This window comes from Bactrocera oleae, chromosome 6, assembly GCF_042242935.1.
Source record: "Bactrocera oleae isolate idBacOlea1 chromosome 6, idBacOlea1, whole genome shotgun sequence".
Taxonomy (NCBI): domain Eukaryota; kingdom Metazoa; phylum Arthropoda; class Insecta; order Diptera; family Tephritidae; genus Bactrocera; species Bactrocera oleae.
The window spans coordinates 58890660-58910050 of record NC_091540.1 but is presented as its reverse complement, the minus strand read 5'-3'; the positions used below and the strand labels follow the sequence as shown (position 1 = coordinate 58910050).

The 19391-nt window shown below is 33.1% G+C and overlaps 1 protein-coding gene across 2 annotated transcripts in view; it reads right to left on the bottom strand.

Annotated features, from left to right (window-relative positions):
• Positions 1-12665: 12665 nt before the first annotated feature.
• The window catches only part of anchor (integral membrane protein GPR155 homolog anchor), a 40940-nt gene continuing 34214 nt past the window's right edge, over positions 12666-19391 (bottom strand). The window contains exons 2-12 of one of the 2 annotated variants that reach the window (XM_070111340.1): positions 18800-19089; positions 18596-18735; positions 18213-18529; positions 17553-18150; positions 17326-17479; positions 16486-16578; positions 16053-16419; positions 15780-15987; positions 15519-15694; positions 15316-15441; positions 12666-13820 (exon numbers count right to left, since the gene is read on the bottom strand). In XM_070111340.1, coding sequence (XP_069967441.1) covers positions 13619-13820; positions 15316-15441; positions 15519-15694; positions 15780-15987; positions 16053-16419; positions 16486-16578; positions 17326-17479; positions 17553-18150; positions 18213-18529; positions 18596-18735; positions 18800-19089 — 2671 coding nt within the window. In that variant the 3' untranslated portion in view covers positions 12666-13618. Of the gene's footprint in view, positions 13821-15315; positions 15442-15518; positions 15695-15779; positions 15988-16052; positions 16420-16485; positions 16579-17325; positions 17480-17552; positions 18151-18212; positions 18736-18799; positions 19090-19391 lie in introns of both variants that reach the window. The other variant, XM_036359360.2, reaches the window with a different exon arrangement.

The window sequence follows — 19391 nt, the reverse complement described above, 5'->3', positions numbered from 1 at the left end:
GAGAAATTATTTTTTTTTTTGAACTCATATATGTAGATATATCGATTAGGTTTTCTGTAACGAAATGTCGATTGTGCCTTGAAGATCTTCAGAGTATATTTTGTATAGCTCTTAGCTCTAGTTAACAACAGATTACCCTTTTTGGATCGATTTAAAAGCAATTTTAGAGTAATTTACTAACTTTCTTTAAAGAAAAAGTAGTCACTTGAGTTCTGATTGCTTCGTCCATGACTTTGGACAGCTTTTAGCTTTTTATGAGCGTCCAATTTATCACTGTCAGCATAAAATTACAACGGCCGAATAGTTTTACAACAAAAGAGGCAACAAAATTTGAAATGACAGAATAAAGTGAAACCGTTAACAAGGATACAAGTAGACCGGCCGGCAAACGTTTACATTGATAAGCAAACAACTTTGGGAAAGTAAAAGCGCATGCGGATGGCCAAGCATAAAAATATAAAGACGCACAGTCATTTAAGAGTAAACGAATTGACCCAAAATAAATGCTTGTATATGCTCTGTAGAAGGTATCACTATACAAAAAACCGGAACGTGGAAATTTGTAAATTTCCATGTCAAAGCACATTTTATTTGTGTTAAATATACATTTTGGTTGTAAAGTTTCTGCGCTCGAAGTGAAAAAGTACTTTTTGGTTACGAAATATATATATTTATATTCAATATAATTTCCCTTAACTTCAATACACTTATTCCAATAATCATCTAATAATTTTATGCCAACCCTATAATGACTTTCCGGCAGCTCTTCTGAGAAATTTGTTTTCGGTCCAGTTTTTGTTGAATTGCTAACGTTTGTAGCACTAACTTTCCAAACAGCTTTTTCATATGTAACTCTCCATGTAAAATATGAAGTACTCATTCGTCTGAGACGCCTATTAGCAATTTCACGCTTGGTCAAACTTGGATCTTCACTAACAATATTATGAACTTGCTCAATGAATTCGGCTGCGGTTGCGGTTTTTGGTAGTCCTTCGAGTGGATCGTCTTCAAGCCTGGTATGACTACGTTTAAACACTTCTTATACACTTCTAACAATTGTTTATAACTTTCCTTTGATTTTAAGCCTTTCAAAGCAAAGAATCTAATACTGCGCAAACACGACAGATGTACCAACTTGAGAAAAAAATGTTAGAATAAGAACTGCTATTTCTTGGAGAGAGATGACACTTCACAACCAACCTGTATGTGTATGTATCTGTATATGAGACATTGGTCAGTATGTAGTTAATAAAGGTACTTTAAGAATGTCGAATAAGCAAGCTGTTCGGTAGCTTGCGGTTTAGGTGCTCCATTTCATTTCACTTCCTTTTCATGTTCTCTCTGATCCTTTTGTGTTGTTGCCGCATTTGAATGTTTATTCACTGAAACTAATTAATTGAAATTGTTTTCGAAGCGCAAATATAAATTACAAATATATGCGAGTACATAAATACATTAAATGTAAAGGTCGCAATTTAGACTAGTGCAGAAGCCTTTGAAAACGTTAAAAAATGAAGAAAATTCATTGTAGTATTAAACACATCAAAAATGAAACATAAAATAACAAACATTAAAGGTAAAATAATTTATGGGCGATCAGTGGTCAAGAAAAGAAAGGGGAGAGGCATGGTTTAATTTTTAAGGGTTAAAACCGGTTTATCTCGATTTCCGACAAAACTACTATTTTTACCAAAAAAATGTATATGGCAACATTGTGAGGGTAATGAAAAGATCTATAATTTTGTATATAGACTTTATTCACATAACCTCAAAATTTATGTATTAGTCTATTTGGGACATCGGGCAAGGCAAGCCTAACCGAATTTCGTGAAAGAAAAAAATTTTGTCTACATGTTAAAAATAAAAAACCCAAAAACTTGGTTATTTGAATATTTCACATTAATTTTGAGGTTATTTGAAAAAAGTTTATATACAAAAGTTATAGATCAATGTAAAGATTCTCCATATTGCCATATAACTTTTTTCTATGAAACTCGTAGTTTTGCTCGAAATCGGGATAGACCGTTTTCTTTTTCCCGACCTCGGATCGCCCGTAAATTATTTTACCTTTAATATTTGTTAGTTTATCTTCCGTTTCCGATGGGTTTGGTCCTACTATTATTATTATTTTTTTTTCAAAAATTGTCTGTCATGATCTAATTGTTGCAAGAACGAATTTTAATTTGAATGACTTGAAGAAAGAAGATTTAAGATTAATTGCTTAAGTTTAAAACTTTTATCTGTTGACCAAAAAGTTTAACAGACAAGGAATTTCCACCACCCGCCCAACGAGCTGACAACTTTGCGTAAAAATCTTGTATTTGTAGAGTAACCAAAACTGTTTAGGAGCAGAGCATTTGATGAAGGTTTTGCGGATTGTTAACAATGAGGATTGCTATTCACGATTACTTTCATTATATTGGACAAAGCGAGCATTTAGGATTAAAATAAATTTTAGGTTAAATTTAATGCCGACTTATTGTTAAAACTTGTATTCTTTTTAGCAGAATGAATTAAGTGTCTTAGTATTCTAAAAAGTCATACTCACACTCAGCATTGGCACCTGCAACATGCTGCTATAGAGTATAATAATTTTGTTGACCTAAGGGTTGTTTGTATCACCTAAAAATAATCGAGTTAAATATAGGGATATATATATATAAATGATCACGATGACAAGATGGGTTGAAATCTGAATATCGCCTACAACTGAAGGTATTTAGCCGGCTTTTTAGCAATAGTATAAAATGTTCGGTGGCACCCGAACCTTCCTTACTTGTTATAATATAGCCTTATTCAAAACCAAATACATAAATACTAAAACTATTCATTTATCGATTTTGAATCAATTATTACCCCATTATACGCATTTTCTACATTCCATGTTCCTATTACTTTTGTTGTATTGTTTGTGTTTTATAGAGTCCAAGTTCCATTTGCATCAGCTTGCCACGAAACATTTTTTCCACTTTTGTTTTTTCGAAGATTTCAATAAACTTTTCTTTTGCAAGTATGCACTGTAGTCGGCATGCAAATGCCCGACATGCATTTCAATATGCGAAGCATTATGTAAATAGGTATGTGGAAATATATTCAGCAGCATGAATCGCCCAATAATAGCCGCGAAACGCGTGAGCACACGCAAACAATAATATTTATTGTGCAAACAATGCGTTGGAATTCTACAGAGAATAATACTTTTTTTTTAGTAATTTCGCTGTATATTTACTTTTATTGCGAGTACAATTCATTTAGGGAATGCGAAATGCATTTATTGGCAATTTTAGACACAAACAGACGAAGTGAAGGCTCAAGGCGTTGGAAAAGTATTTCTTATGAATTTTAAAAATTCCGCCGTCTTTTTAAGCAGCGACAGAATGGAGCCGCTGAATTTGTAAAGAATAACTTTGAACAAGCGTCGGGCGCGTGCGCGTACAGTAAGCCCTGACTTGAAGCAGTTTGAAGTAGGCGTGCAATTCCAGCTTCCGCAATTACACGTCGGACGGTAGGAATTTGGCTACATATCAATGACTACTTTGTATGCATGCATTGTAACTTCAAAGTGACGACTAAAGCCAGTCGCTTATTTACTTCTCTACCTGTTTTGGAATATAATGTTATCTAAAAAATTGATGATCCCACAAGTACCGAGATACATTCGAATACCACGTGGCCTTTTAATTTGAGATTTTTAACGCGGATCGAGTGCTTAAATATCACCAAATATTTTAGATATAGTTTATTTAAAAAAAATTAACTTAATTAATTTAAAAATAAATTTTTTCTATTGCCATACTATAAAAATAATATTGTTTGTTATACTTGTTCAAAGTTTTCTAAAATGCATTTTATTGCATTTCAATATTACAAAATATTTATGTAAATAGCAATATTTCATTAAAAAAAAAAATTAAAAAGTGGAACATATTTTTTATGTTTTCTCTTTTAACTGCCAGTCGTCTTGAACTTTTTAGTTTCATATAATAAAAGTTGTTTACAGGTTCTTCCTGACCAAATTTGGTACGCATATTTTTATAATCAGTATCTTAATAATTTTAATGGCTCAAATATTAATAACCAAATGGTAACCCTCCAGAAAATGCTTTTACGAGTAACAGTAAGTTCTCGTAAACCTCTTAAGTTACACATCCACGTTGTGGTAATGGTATAACTTATATATTTATTCTGTCCCAAAAAAGTCAAAAAGGTGGCAGCCCTTCTCAGAGAATGTTTTTAGCAGTAAACTTTCTTAAAACGCTTGAGTTTGATGCTCATACTGTAGCTTTCCAATATATTCTAATTACATTATTCCAAAAAATTTCGTCAAAAATTATATTTTTTGAACTCTTTATTAATAAATTTTTAGTTTTACACTCACATTTCAGTACTAATTATCTTATAATTTTTGTCGTCTTCAAACTGACAAAAAGATGGCAACCCTCTTCCGACAACTGTTTTAGCAATATAATATCTTAAATCTTTTTAGTTCGGCACCCATATTGAGGTGTTTCTATAGCCTTCTCTGAGAATTTTTTCAACATTCTGAAGTTTGATACACTAAAATATTGGATTACTTTTTTCTTTAATTTTATTTAACTAAACATTTTCTATGGCACTAAACATATTCTAGGTGGCAACTATCTTCAGTAATATTTTTTTTTGGAAATAGCTATTAATCTTCTTTAGTCTGTCACCACATATATTGTAGTATAACTTTATTTTTGCAAACAGGTGGCAATCCTATGCAAAAACTTTTTGCAAGCTTTTTGTTTTTATAGTTGTTAAGTTTAATACATATATTGTGGTACCACTTTGTCTTATAATATTGTTTATTTACAAATTTACAAGAAGGTCGCAACTCGTCTCAGAAAATGTTTACAATGATAAGCAACCTTTAGTTGTCTTACAACTTCCCTAGGGTAAAAAATTTACACACTTTCCTCGAAAATAAGATTGTTAAATATGTGAATAAATATTCTTGTAATCAAATCTTTACAATGTTATATTTTTTACAGTTCGGTGGAAAGCTATCCATGTAGCTACCACGTCTAACGGGAATTTACTGATATTTAATGCGCAGATAGCGCTTATTCTGTTTTTCATTGCCGCCCCAATATTTATCATACTCTTCATACGATTACTTAGGAAGAGACGAGTTTCTAAAAAATATGTACAGTTCATGTAAATATGTATGTATATAGGTATTTGGGATATTCTGTAACTCATCTAAATCAACTGTGTTTTTTTATGTACCCAAAATCGCAATTTTTATTTAATTTTCTGCACCAACGCAAAAATAACTGGGTCCCATGGCGTATGCGTAATTTTAAAGTCACACATCAAGCATAATGTTGTTCATACGCCCAGGTTTCATTTAACGCAATTTTTTTGGCGAAATGTAAACATGTGTATGAATGTGTATATGGATGAGTATATGACATTTTAAAGACTAAAATTTGTACTTTTAAAATTATTTGTATAAAATAAGCTTAAGTAAACGTTTGTCCTCTACTTTAACTTTCACTACCTTAAGAGGGTTTGTGTAATCTCTCTTCATTTGCTTTAATTATAAAAATTATAAAAGTAAGTCTCTAGTATGTTTTAAAGCTAGTTGAGCTTACTAAAGGAATTAGTTGCTAAACCTATTTGAAATATTTCAGCCAAGGCACCCTTTGCCTTATATAATGTGCTTTGGTAATTCATGTCGGGAAGGCTTTTGAGTGACTGTATATTCCATTCTAATACTGACACATATTTCTGTACACAAATAAAAATGCAATAAAATGTAATTTTTGTCTAGACTTTGCCAAAATGTAGGTGCCAAAGTCAGCCGCCATTTGACTTTCGAATTGTACGATTCCAGTAAATAACTGTTAAATGGTACGATTGTTGATTTTTCGGTGTCATTTCATTTGAACCCAAACTTTTCATGGAAATATTTTTATTTGCCATTATTTAACTCATATTTTAGGCTTTATTTACTCTTACTCTGACAATATTGTCACACAACATCATTCCTGCACGAATTTCCCCTTATATACCATAAATAAATTGCTAGCTTTCGTTTATTAATTTGCAAGCATTTCAAAGAGGCACCTTGCAAAAGCACAAAATTTTCCATCAGAATACGGTTTCCTGGCAGTATATGTAGGTGTGTATAAATATGTATATATATAATTGTATAAATGGAAATATCTATTTACCTAACTATGTCGTGCGAATCTTAAGAGTTCATCAACCTCTTTGGGTTAGTTATTAGTACTGCGCTCATATTACCCAAGTGAGAAACGATGAGTAAGGTGATTGAGGTTATAATTCAAAAAACTCATAAAGTCTGTATGGAGGATGAAGCGCACTTCTAATGGGTAAACTTTAATGTGTTTTATTAAAATTGGAAAATAGTTTAATGCTACAACAAACTATTGCAGCAGAATATTGTTATTTATGGCATTTAACGGGTTTTAGCCACAAAAATAATTATTATTAAAAAAAAGGGTGTTTATAATATATGTAAAAATATTTACCGAAATATAATAAATTAAATTATAGATTCGGAAGGTTGCGGCTTTAAAAAAATTGAACAATTTCGGAATTATTTAAGACTTAAATATATTCTAAGACTTAAATCATTCCTGAATAATGTGCACCTCCGGTGTGAGCTCAATGACATTGTTTGATGCCTTTAAATGTTTTTCAAATTCATTGTGATTCAATATCGTGAAAACTTAAAGATATAACAAGAATTCATAGCTGTAGTATAACTGTCTCATGAGTTGCTCCTAATAGTAGTCGTAGATCAAATGAAATCTGGTAAAAGCCGTATATCCATAAATTCTCATCATTTTGTTTAAAATAAATAACTTAATGCATCAAACACGTTGCTGGAGATGAAATCTTAGCCAACTTAGATATACTCACTCAAAACTTCTGATTGCAATAAAGCATTGAACAATATACTTTTTTATTTAACATTAAATTTATGGAACACAATTTCGGCAAAAAAAAAGAAATATTAATAGTTTTAACTATTTACAACGGACGCACAAATTACACTTTGAGCTACACACATCCAATTTTTTTAAAAAATATCTCTATAATAATAATATATGATTTCTTTTATTAGCTTTTTGTATACATTTTTTATTGCAGTTTAGTTAATCTATTTAGTGCAAACTCCTATTTGAGCGAGTTGTCAGGAACTGTCAGTACTGTTCTCTAAACTGAATATCGATCTATCGATAGGGCTTCTAAATAAAAAAAACTGCAAGTGGAACGATCTATTGATTTGTATGAATTTTGGTCACTTTGTATATATTGGGAAGAAAATAATGAATTGAGATAAAAAATATTCCGGATTATATATTTTTTATTTTTCGAAGGCATTACTTAGAAACTTTTATATTTCTTGGATATGCTCCACGCGGTTCAAACCATAAGAAAAATATTCTGTATAAAAGAAGTTGCAAGCTGTACTTCTTTTTTTAAGTGCTTGTTTTTGTTGCCTTCCATTTTTCCTACTGTTACATTTATAATGGTATATACTAGTAATAGGCAGCTAGCTTAACATACTATATGTATGTACTACAAGTGTACCATATATTAATCGGTACATTATTACTAATGTCAAATTGGCATCGTGCTCCATATTTTGCAATTTAATAAAGGGCTAATTAATTTGAATATGCTAAATAGGGAATGGTGAAAGAAAATTTCAAGAAAGCATAGTTGCTTTCATTTGTTGATATCATAAATTAATTTTGCGTGCCTTCTAGCGGTATACTTTTTTTTAATTGAAGGGATTTCGTTGTATTTAAAAATTAATTATTTGATATAGCCTAAGGGTTATACCCACTTACAAGTCAGAAAAAACTCGTTTTGTTGCCTGTTTTGGAGAGGAATTTTTTTTAAATAAATATGTAAATAAATTAAAAAAGATAAGTATAAGTAATTTAAAAAACTTAGGATATCCTCGTCCCCGTAGATGATTTCCAGGCGCATCTCCGAAAATAGGTGTCTGGCTGAGATTTTTTGGTTTCATATTATTTAATAATACAATAGATGCATTCACGTAATTATCGAAGGATTAGTCAAACTTTTGATTTTTGACAAAATGGTGGTTACCAAATAGCATAAAGGTCGGTTTTTGTGAGAAAATGTATACTTAAAAAGTTGACATTGTCAAAAATCTTATTCCTTCAATCATTACCTGCCAACTAATTTAAGAAGTTCGTGTATATATTTCAAGTAGATCGGCATCATCGGCGACTTTGGAAACAGCGTTTTGAGAAAGAGACGCTCATTTCTTTGAAACTATTTTTCGGACAAAATTTTCGGAGAATATTTTCAAATATACATATCTGCATTCAATATATAAGCAAAAAATCGAGTTTTCGAAATTCACAAGCAGATATGCGGTAAGCGCTTAAACGAATCTAGGATTTTCAAAAAATATAATTAGGTTCACAAGAAAAAACGTTAACTACCCTTCTGAAATACAAAAGATCTCTTACAAGAACTTGATTTCCATTGTTGAGTTTGTATGGCAGCTATATGCTTTAATGATCCGATACCTCGTAAATGAAAAAATTTTCCATAGAAGAAATTGATTTCGATTACTTAATTATTGGGGAGAAAAGCATGTGTGCAAAATTTCAAATCGTTATCTCAAAACTAAGAACTAGTTCGCTTAATTGACTAAGCTTGTCATGCTGATTATATACTTTATAGGGTTACAAATTTCGTGGTAAACATAATATACTCTGCTCAAGGTAGAAAAATCGACTCCACAGCCTAATAATTCCATACATTTTTATACTCTCGCAACATGTTGCTACAGAGTATAATAGTTTCGTTCCCCTAACGGTTGTTTGTATCACGTAAGACTAATCGAGTTAGATATAGGGTTATATATATATAAATGATCAGGATGAAGAGACGAGTTGAAATCCGGGTGACTGTCTGTCCGTCCATGCAAGCTGTAACTTAGCTAAAAATTAACTTATCTTGCTGAAACTTGTTACACATGTTCCTTGACACCTTAAGAAGTTTATGTAGATGGGCGTAAACCATTGCCACGTCCATAAAACGACATTAATTGAAAACTTATAAAACAAGGGGGTTTTAAAGGAAAAATCGGACGTAGTACAGCCCACAAATAGTCGAAATCATATATCTCCGGAACTACTTGATCAATTTCAATAAAATTTTGTACTTAAAATTATTTTAAAAATCCCTACTTCCTATCTAGCACAATTTTACATTTTACAAATCAAAAATTTACAAAATCGGACCATAACTATTCAAGGCCCCAGTTACGGAATATGGGGACCCCAGTACCTGGTGCTAACTTTTTACCGAAAATAACGGTCAATCTGTGAGATATATTTTTTGCAATTCGAAGAGAGTCGCTTTCTGATAATAGTATGCAAGTATGTCAAAAATGGCTTAAATCGGGTCAATACTTTCTTTAGCTCCCATATAGTTTATCGAAATATTTTCGAACTTCCGGTTTACTACATACCATATATATTGGGTAATCGAGCTTTTTCAATAAAATTAAGTGGATGTATTTTTCTTATAATGTTTCATCTTTGTGTCTGAAATGAGTAAAATCGGATTAAGACTTGCCCTATCCCTCATATAACATATCGCAGAATTTTCAAACATCCGCTTGATTTTACATCATGACATGATATCTCGCATAGTACCTTAATGACACTCAGGGAGTATTTTATTCTGTTAATATTATGTTAAATTGCCAAAAATAGATAAAATCGGGGCAATATTACGCCAATCTCCCATTTACTTAATATAAGATTTTCAAACTTCCGGTTGGCCTTATGCCATATATACCAGTCAATATAGAAGATATCTCAGCAAAATTAACCGAGCGTAGAATATTGGATATACTATAGTTCAACGTATAATACCTATATTTAATATTATATATTATATGAAAGATTATAAAATGTTCGGTTCCACCCGCACTTAACTTTCCCTTGTATCTTGCTATACTTGTATCACTTTAGTATTGAATAAACGGTTTGCGGTTTCATTTGTTCTTTTACTTACGTAAAATGTTAATAACAGCTGTCAGAAATGTGTTGACATTTAATCGTTCAACCAGATTTACATTTCTCTACATGCAATTTTAAATCAATCGTCGAAGAGCCGGTAGTTGCTCTGAATTCGAAATTAATTTGCTGTAAACTGATTGTGTGAAAACATTTACAGATAAATTGTGAACTGAGAAAATAACTCAGATATTTATATGTACATGCCTGTACATGTAACAGTAAGGAAAGGTAAAACAAAAATTTTTTATGCGCATATGCGCCGTGTAAAGCACACGTGATCGTTGCCAACTATTGATTAAGAAATGTGAAGGGTGTTTTTTTAGAGGCATTTGCTAGAGGCATTTGCTAGAGGCATAGCTGTCAAAGTTAACACATATGTTTGACATTTATTTTCAGTATAACGATATATTCACTAATAAGATTCATAGCCGTAGAAATTTATTTCCAAAACTACCGTTCTGTGCGGTTAGCTTTAATTTAGCCTTAACAATATTTGGAATGGAAACAATTCTGAAGAAACTCATAAGGCTCCCTTGTATCTTTTTTATATAAACATGTACAAAGTTATCGTTGCAAGCCGGCTGATTACATTATTCTTATAATGCTTTTGTAGAATGCAGCAAATATCGAAATGGATTTGTCAGTTGGTCACCTAGGTTGACGGTATATCAAGAAAATAGGTTAATAAAGGATTTACAACTGACAGTGACTAATATTCGATGTTATAATAGCAAAATTGTACTGACATGTTTTCGTAAGAAGTTGAAGAAGCCGAATGCCACAAGTTAATCTGAATCACTAAATCTATAAAACTTTCGAACTCATGTAGCCAAAATATTTTTTTATATTTACTTTTCACTAACTTTTGAGTGTTTGCATTTGAAATAAATATTATGTTATATAACTTTAAAACGGGCACCCTTTATCTGCATGTATAACGTCTGGGTGGCATGCCAAATATAAGTTGAACGTAGAGCAATATTTGGAATACATTTTAAGGCTATTGACATACTGAAACTATGCAAAGAAGAAACTACGTGATAGTAAATCGATACACATATACATATGTATGTATCCACATAGGTATGTACCATATACTCAAAGAATACTTTTTCTTGTTATTGTTTGCACAATGGACAGACAAATTAAAAAAAACATCTTTGCCATTTCAATTGATATTCAGAAAAGAGGCTTACTGCTATATTATATATATTTTTTTGTAATTGGAAGTGTTTTTAAGTATCGCCCACATATAGACATACACTACGAACGATTTATACAATTTTTTCAAATATAAATATATAGTGGTCAATAAAAAGGCAACTGTCGTACATAATTTTTTTGGCTGTACAACAACAATTTCATATTTCAAACACGTACGTGATGCCAGAGAGTGTAGCTTACTGAGCGTGCGCAACAACATTCTTCTTTCAACATTATTTTCGATAACATTTAAAGAAGTTAGAACCAAAAGGTCTTCAACAAAGTGAAATAACTATTTGACTTACGCTTATTAGACAATGAAGTAGTAAACAATTGATGTATTTGTTTAACCTGTATGTGTTTTTTTTTCTTTTAGTTTTTGTTTTTTGATATTGAACAATATGAAGCCACTTGCTTTACAAACATACATATATGGTATAAGTTAAATAGAAACGTAATAGAAATAGGCAAAACCAATCTATCCATTCTCAACGTTACAATGTATTCATATTTGTTTTACAAATAATTACATACGTTTATAAATGCAACAGTATTCATAAATATTAAAACTACTATTTTATTGTAACTAACTATATGCTATACATACGTGGTTATCAATACCGCGCCTAACTATTAGAAACTGTGTACAGAAGTTTAAACGACTCTTTTAATTATAATAGTTGTTATAAGTTTTTAATATAGTTCATTTAAAAGCATAAATCATATAAATGAACAAGTAAGGAAGGACTAAGTTCGGGTGTGACCAAACATACACCTTGTTTAGAACTACAAAATTCGAGCACAAACGCAAATTTTATAATACTCTTGAAAATAGTAAAAATTACGAAATTTCGTATACTGACCAGTATACCTATGCAGCAATTAGATGGAGAGGCATAAATATATTCAGTAAAATGTATGCCTTCTCACCCAAACAGGGACTAGCAAATCATTACAACAACTACTCTTTAACCTAAAACTTAATGATCCAAACAGGGTTAGATGGGCGAAATAACAGCCCTTGACCGGATAAAATGTGGGTCAATTCCGGTAATGTAGAACCGGCTGTCGTGGGAATTGCGACCATAGCCAGGATGGTTCGACCCTGTCGAAACAGCACGTTTCTTGAGTCTACCGTTGGATGGCTTTAAACCTTACGAACCTTACCACCGGGGATAAGACAACCGCTACAACAGCAACCACCACTCTTTTTTTCCATTGTTTTTTAAACTCTCACTCGGCACTATGGGCGTTGAGGCGTATCGGACCACCCTTGTATGAGTAATATAAAGATTTACAAGTTTGGTTAAATTTATTGTAAAATAATTAAAACAAAAACAACTATTCAACATGAACTTAAGAACATTAAAAAACAGATTTGGCGCATTCTTTTTTCAGCTTCTTTGTGACCGTTGCAAATGTATTATCGATTTCTTTATTATCTTCTTATATTTTTATAAAATATTACAGCTAACTGCACTTGCTTATAAACCAAATAGTGCTTAAAAGCAATCACAATCTTTATATCAACTTACGCCTAACAATTTCTCATCATTTTTACAATAAAATTAACGTTTCTTTCATGCAAAAAATACGTTTCGATTACTTAACCTCTAAATAATTCCCTAATTTACAATAGATATTTGGCATAGCGTGTACATATGTATGTACAATTCAAATACATTATAGAGTAAAACAGCTGCACAAAATATTAAAAAAAAAATAAAAAATTTTAACAAGTAAAAAAAATTTAATAAAAAAAAAAATAAAATTTAAAAAAAATGTAAAAAAAAAAATACAAAATCGTTTAAAAGTAAAATAGTTAATAATTGCACAATTGTTTCAAATTAATAATTGAAAGCTAAAATTCTTTGTGATATGATTTTTACACATACACATACAAAAGAAATTAAAAACTAGAACGACTAGTTAATACAAATTCTTAACCGGTAATAAAAGTTTACAATTAACCATAACTGTAATAAATCAATTAGACATATTAATTTACTAATTGCGGTTAAGTGGGAAGATTATATGCAAGTTAATCACGTAAATGGCTGCTTACGCCAGTAACTTTCAATAACTAAAATATGTATAAATTATATATAATATTCTTTGTGTGTATGTATGTATATGTGTATGTATACATTTATATGTATTTATAAACTTATATGAAATTAACATTTGACACGCATCACAGCACCACTACCAACGTCTTGGTACAACATTCTTCTTAAACTTAAAATTCTAAAAACAAAAACTAATAAGAATAAAGGAAAATAGATTCCTTATAGCATACGTAGATTTTTACGTATTTAACGTTTTGTTGTTGCGCTAATTTACATGCGTGCACAGAAATTATATAATAGCTGTTTATCTTCAAAATGATAAACATTGTTTATATGCCGCAAAACACGTCCGTCCACTAAATGTCTAGCGTAATGCACAGCCTCCAGGCGATCCTTGGCGAGCCCAACTTCGAGTAGCCAATCCACGAATTCGGTGCCGTAAAATACTTTGCGATAAACTCTAATGCGCCACCTGTTGAGAATATCAAAAAAAAATATCGAAAAACTTAATGAAAGTAATGAATTGAAGGAGCAACTCTGCTACAACAACCAGTTTAGTTATATGAATATTTAATAAATAAACAAGTTAAGCTTAATAGCAAATAGTTAAGTATTACGAAAAATATTGCTTATAATAAACAAGACTGTGGTAGTCGAATAAGTGAACAAGCTGATGACTTACATAGTAAAGTCAATTCCGGACTGCTAAAGTGAAGTTTGATAGGCTATTATTTTAGGTTAAGTGATTTAATTGAGTAATTAATGATATGGCATAGCTATGTAAACCTTAAAAAAATAACTTTAATTATCGTGCACAGTGTAACTATTATGTCTTTCGAGTTTACAGTGCAAAGCAAAAACCAAATGATTTCTTTTCAATTTAGACTAGCGTTATCAGCTTAATGATATGATTGCGCAAGAAATTGCTTTTACATACCTTTTAAAAACACTTCAATCAGCTGATATTAAAAGAAAATACTATGCCGTATCAAAGGGACTTAACTTTGTTTAAATGAAACTTTAAATATATATGTTTTCAGATATTCGAAAATTGCATGTCAGATATTCATGAAAGCATGATGAAATTTGCTTCAAATTATAGTATTATCAAAGTTCATGTCAGGAGATTTATTGTGTATTAAAAAATCTAGACATTTTAATTTTTTTAGTATGTTTCGTAAAAATTTAGTTTAGAACGTTGAATCATATATAAAAAAAAAAGAAAAGACGTTAATTTCGGACGCACCCCTTCCCAGATGCTTTTCATATAGAAACTATATCTATAACTAAAATTGAAAACGTAACCGGCTTTGCATACAATGGAACAAGCTTCGCTATCGATTGACTAGTTTTTTCAAATAACGTTACATTTTTATTATATTTCAATTCCCATTAATTTAAAACTCTCATTAGGATCTAAAATAAGAATAAGTAACGACTTTTCTAAAGAAGCTTGAAAAAAATGTATAAATGTTAAAATTTATTCTATAAATTCGATGTCGATTTCGGTTTTAAAATTGTTTTTGTGTAAATCCTCTTAGAAACGAGATGTTGTAAAATAGTTAATATAAAAATTTGTTCAAAATAGTGGTTCACTATTCTTGTAGTCTAAAAGACGCTCAGTATTTAGGGCGAGATCAAACTAACTTTCTGACTAATTCGCCTATAATTATTGATATGAAAATCATTTGGAGTAGCTTTTGACTTTTTTGAGCTTGGTAAAAAGTTAAAACTTTCATATTTTCTAAAAAGGGTAAAGCAATCTAAGAACCCATCATAAAAATCTTATTAGATATTCAGCTAAAACTCAAACCTAAACATCGCTGAAATTCGGTATAGGCCATTAATATATGTTAGTCCCTTCTTAGAAGAGATTAAAGTCAAATTTCTGTGGTGAACATCACAGTTGTAAAAATATAAAAAATATACAAATTGAAATTGTACAAAATATATAGCATAAAACAAACCTTCGATCTTTAGCAATATGCTTCTTGCAATTCTCCAAATGATGATTGCGGAACTGCTCACAAGTATGCTTGGTCTCCGGAGTGAGACTTGTCCACAGTGGTAGAGTTAGAACATTTGCGCCATACCTAAACAAATACAAATAAAACGAAAAACAAATTTGTTAGAAAGAAGAACTTTTAAAATATAATAAACAGCTACGCACCATAACTTGCGCCAAATCTTCACAAATGGCGTCAGTAATTCGCTGGTGTCAGTGATAAATAGCGCCAAAACGATTAAGCTCTGACCGAAATTCAAGAAAGCATCGAGAAAACTCAATTCCAAGTAAATACCAGACATGCCATCCATTACCAGAGTCCAAATAGAGACAGATAGACCCTTCAAAAATATATTATATTATTATTTAGTTGTTGTAGTCGCAAACTGTTTAAGAAATTGCTTCGCCTTTTTTTAAAAAACATACCACAAACATTGAGCAGAGCAGCAAGATTAGCAACACTGTATGCTTCAAAGTCTGATACTCATCAGCATCATTGGCATATTCTAATGGCTCTAGACCACGACGTGACTGATCCTGATAGCGTTCAATAATCGATTGGCAATTTTGACGTGAAGAACCCGCAGCACAATTGAAAGCCGGACTACAGATGCCCGAACGTATGCCCAGATTCCTAGAGAAGGTGAGAGATGTGGTAATCAAATAAATTTAGCAGTGTGTGAAACCACTTTTACTTACTCATCTTCGAATTGGTCTGTTGACGGCGTGGTGGTTGTGTCGTTGCTTCGCTTACGTGCCGCGCCTTCGGCAGCCGATTTTGCAGCCGCTTCACGGCGACCCAGCAAATCTTCGATATCCACAACAACCGTCGTAGTTGTTGGGCTGGTAGCGCTGGAGCAACAAGTACCGCCAACATCACCGCCGCAGCCGCCAGCGATTGTGTTAGGACCATTATCCACTGTCGAGATAATATCATCGTCGTCCGACGAAGAATAAGAGCCATAGCGACGTCTCTGCGCCGGCACGACGCCACTGGAGAGACGCGCGCCATCGGTATTCGTTAGCAAATTTGCAGTTGATATGGTGGATTGTAGGTCAGAGGGTTCTAAGTAAATGAAAATTATGATTTTAGTTACTAAAAGTATAAAAATTCGAATTAAAATTAACTCACCGGAATCTGGATTGGATAATTCGCGTGTGTACGTCAAGTACTTCTCATAACGCTTCTTATAACGCTGATGCATAACCAAACATCCAACAGTGACTGCAAGAAAACGATATAATAGAGTTTTAAATAGCAGACTAAGCTTTAAGTAATGATGTTATAAGGCAAATATATATTATATATCAGATTGAAAACTTTGAGAGCATCACTGTAAAGCTTCACACAGCGTTCGACGTACAATTTTGTCAGCAACCAAGCAAAAGCTGCAGCTGCGTTTCAGCATCATAACATGTGCTGTTGACAGCCGAATGAGCAGTGACTTCGTGTGCGCTGACCGACGAATGCAGTGTGTAAAGCCCATATTAACTTGTCAAACACATTTTTGTCATCATTAAAAAAGTTACTGAATTTTTAAGAGGTTAGGACAGTCTATGATTTATAAAGAACAACAAAAACGTTAACTTCGTCTTCGTCGAATATACTACCTTTCACAGGTTAAATAAAAATCGTTCAGCTTTTATGGCAGCTACCATATACGCTACAGTGGTCCGGTATGAACAAGTTATTCGCTGATTGTACCGTTGGCTTATATAACAATACATGCCAAATGTCGTGAATTTCATTCCTCGTCGAATAAAACAGTCTTCCATACAAGAACTTGTTTTCCGGTTCCGATGAATATGCAGCTTCTTGGGAACAAAAGGAACTGTGCAAAAGTATCAGATCAATATCTTAAAAACTGAGAGACGCATTTCTGGGTATAAAAAGGTGATACCCAAGATTGGCCCACAAAGGTTTCTAGACTGGCCTAACCCCTTAAATAACGGAAATATAACCTCTACTTACCAAAGAAACACATGACAAGCATAAATACAGTGACTGCCGCTTGCGCAGTGCCATATTGGAAGCAGGGGTTGTGCTTATCAGGCAATAAAATTTGGCTATCTAAGGCGATCAGCAGACCAGATATTATAGCAGGCACACCCCAGGCAAAGGCGATCTAATTTTTGGTAGAAATTTAAAAATTAATTAGAAATGAGGTTACGGTATCACATGAGCAGCATAAAACTCACCATATAAGGCCACATGTTGAGCACGAAACACAAGCTGCGACACTGCAGGAAGAGCAGGCAAATCGCCAATATAGCTGTCCACAAGCGGCTGCTGAATGTGCCCATATTGAAGAGGAAGAATTGCACGTAAATCAACCACTTTTCGGCGTGATCGAATTTCGCCCAGATAATCACGGCCGCACAGCACATCAGCTGCGACAGCACCAAACAGAATGTAACACGATGCGGCATGCGTCTAAAACGTTTTGTCAAAATCAGTAGTATTAGAACCCAGGCGGCGGCGGCCACACCGGCAACGCTTATATCGAAAGAAAACACATCCAACTCATGTATATAATCGACTGGATTCAAATTGGTGATGGAAATCATTTTCGCCGAGATGAACATTAGCGGCGCGGAGATAAATGTGCAGAGCACCATGGCCGTAGCGACCAATTCCACTTCGACATTATATTGTGTGGCGATGACAAAAGCGCCCGGTGCAGCCGGAAAGGTGCCATATAAGAAACCGAAGGTGCTTAATTCGGTTGTATCGTTGAAATCTGTGCCCGCTTGCATGATATTCACCGTTTGACGGCTCACTAGCGGCAAGACCAAACTGTAAAAGATAACTTTAGTATGGCGCCTAAATGTAGGCAATACCTTATAACAAAAACTTACATTTTAACCAATATCAAGATGCCGGGTAGCAAAAAGCCTGCGCCACGCAATGAACCACCTTGTCCGACAATTTTCAAACCCAACAGGAAAAGCGCCGTCGCCGAGAATGACTGACCAAAGACGCGCAACACACTCGCTATCATTTCGGGCAGACCATTCGGAAAGACAAAAGCGCCGCCGACACCTAGCAACGTCATCAGCAACATCGGATTGAAGAAAAGCGATTTGAGTGTGTGCAACACCAGCAGCTGGTTTTCACTCAAACAACGCGTGCGCTTCGCTTGCTGTTCGGCCGGGCAGAGGGTCGACTCTTGTGCCTGTATGTTTGGGTATGTTATAAAAAAAATTGTAGAAAAATTAAAGGATGTGTGTAAATAACTCACCGCTTCGGCTTTTGTTTGTATGATTTTCGAGATTTCCATCAGCACTAAGCCAATGGGATTGAGCAGCGCTAACGAAATAGGCGCCATCAAGTACAAATACGAGGCATACTCGGGATGAACATCTTGGTACAGCGCCATCACTGTAAAGAGCAAGTAAAAAAATTTAATTTTCCATATAATTTCGAGGCAAACATTAGTACACACCAATCGGATAGCCAATCGCGAAATCATTGCTCTGCGTACAAAAAATACTCAAGAGGCCGGCGCGCGCATAATTTAGCGGTCGTGTAATGAGCAGTGAGATCACAAGCACAGCGAAGAATACAATCGCTTTGGATAGCGTCATGGCCAGTAAGAAGGTCCAATTTACCCTGCTCCAATTGAGCTCGACCAGCGAGAGAAAGATTAGCGACGGCAATGCAAATGTGCCGACAAATGTGCCAAGGCCTTTAGTTTCCGAATTTGAAATGATTTTGAAGCGGCCAGCAATGTAACTGTGGAGTAAAAAAATATAGAAACATTTAAGTAAGTGATTTTGTAAGATTGTAATAAATATTTATATACAAAGGCATGTGAAGCGTTAAATTATTTGGAGGTTAAGTTTGCACAAATATCTATAAACCCTATGTTTTGTGTTTGTTTAAATTACCATTTCGATACAATAGGGTGATCATTAAAATTAGAAAGATAATATTTACATCCGATTTTATGAATCTACCATTTTCAAAGATATTTTATACTGATTATGCGGCTTTAAGCAGATTCCAACGTATTACTGAATGCTTATTGTTATAGA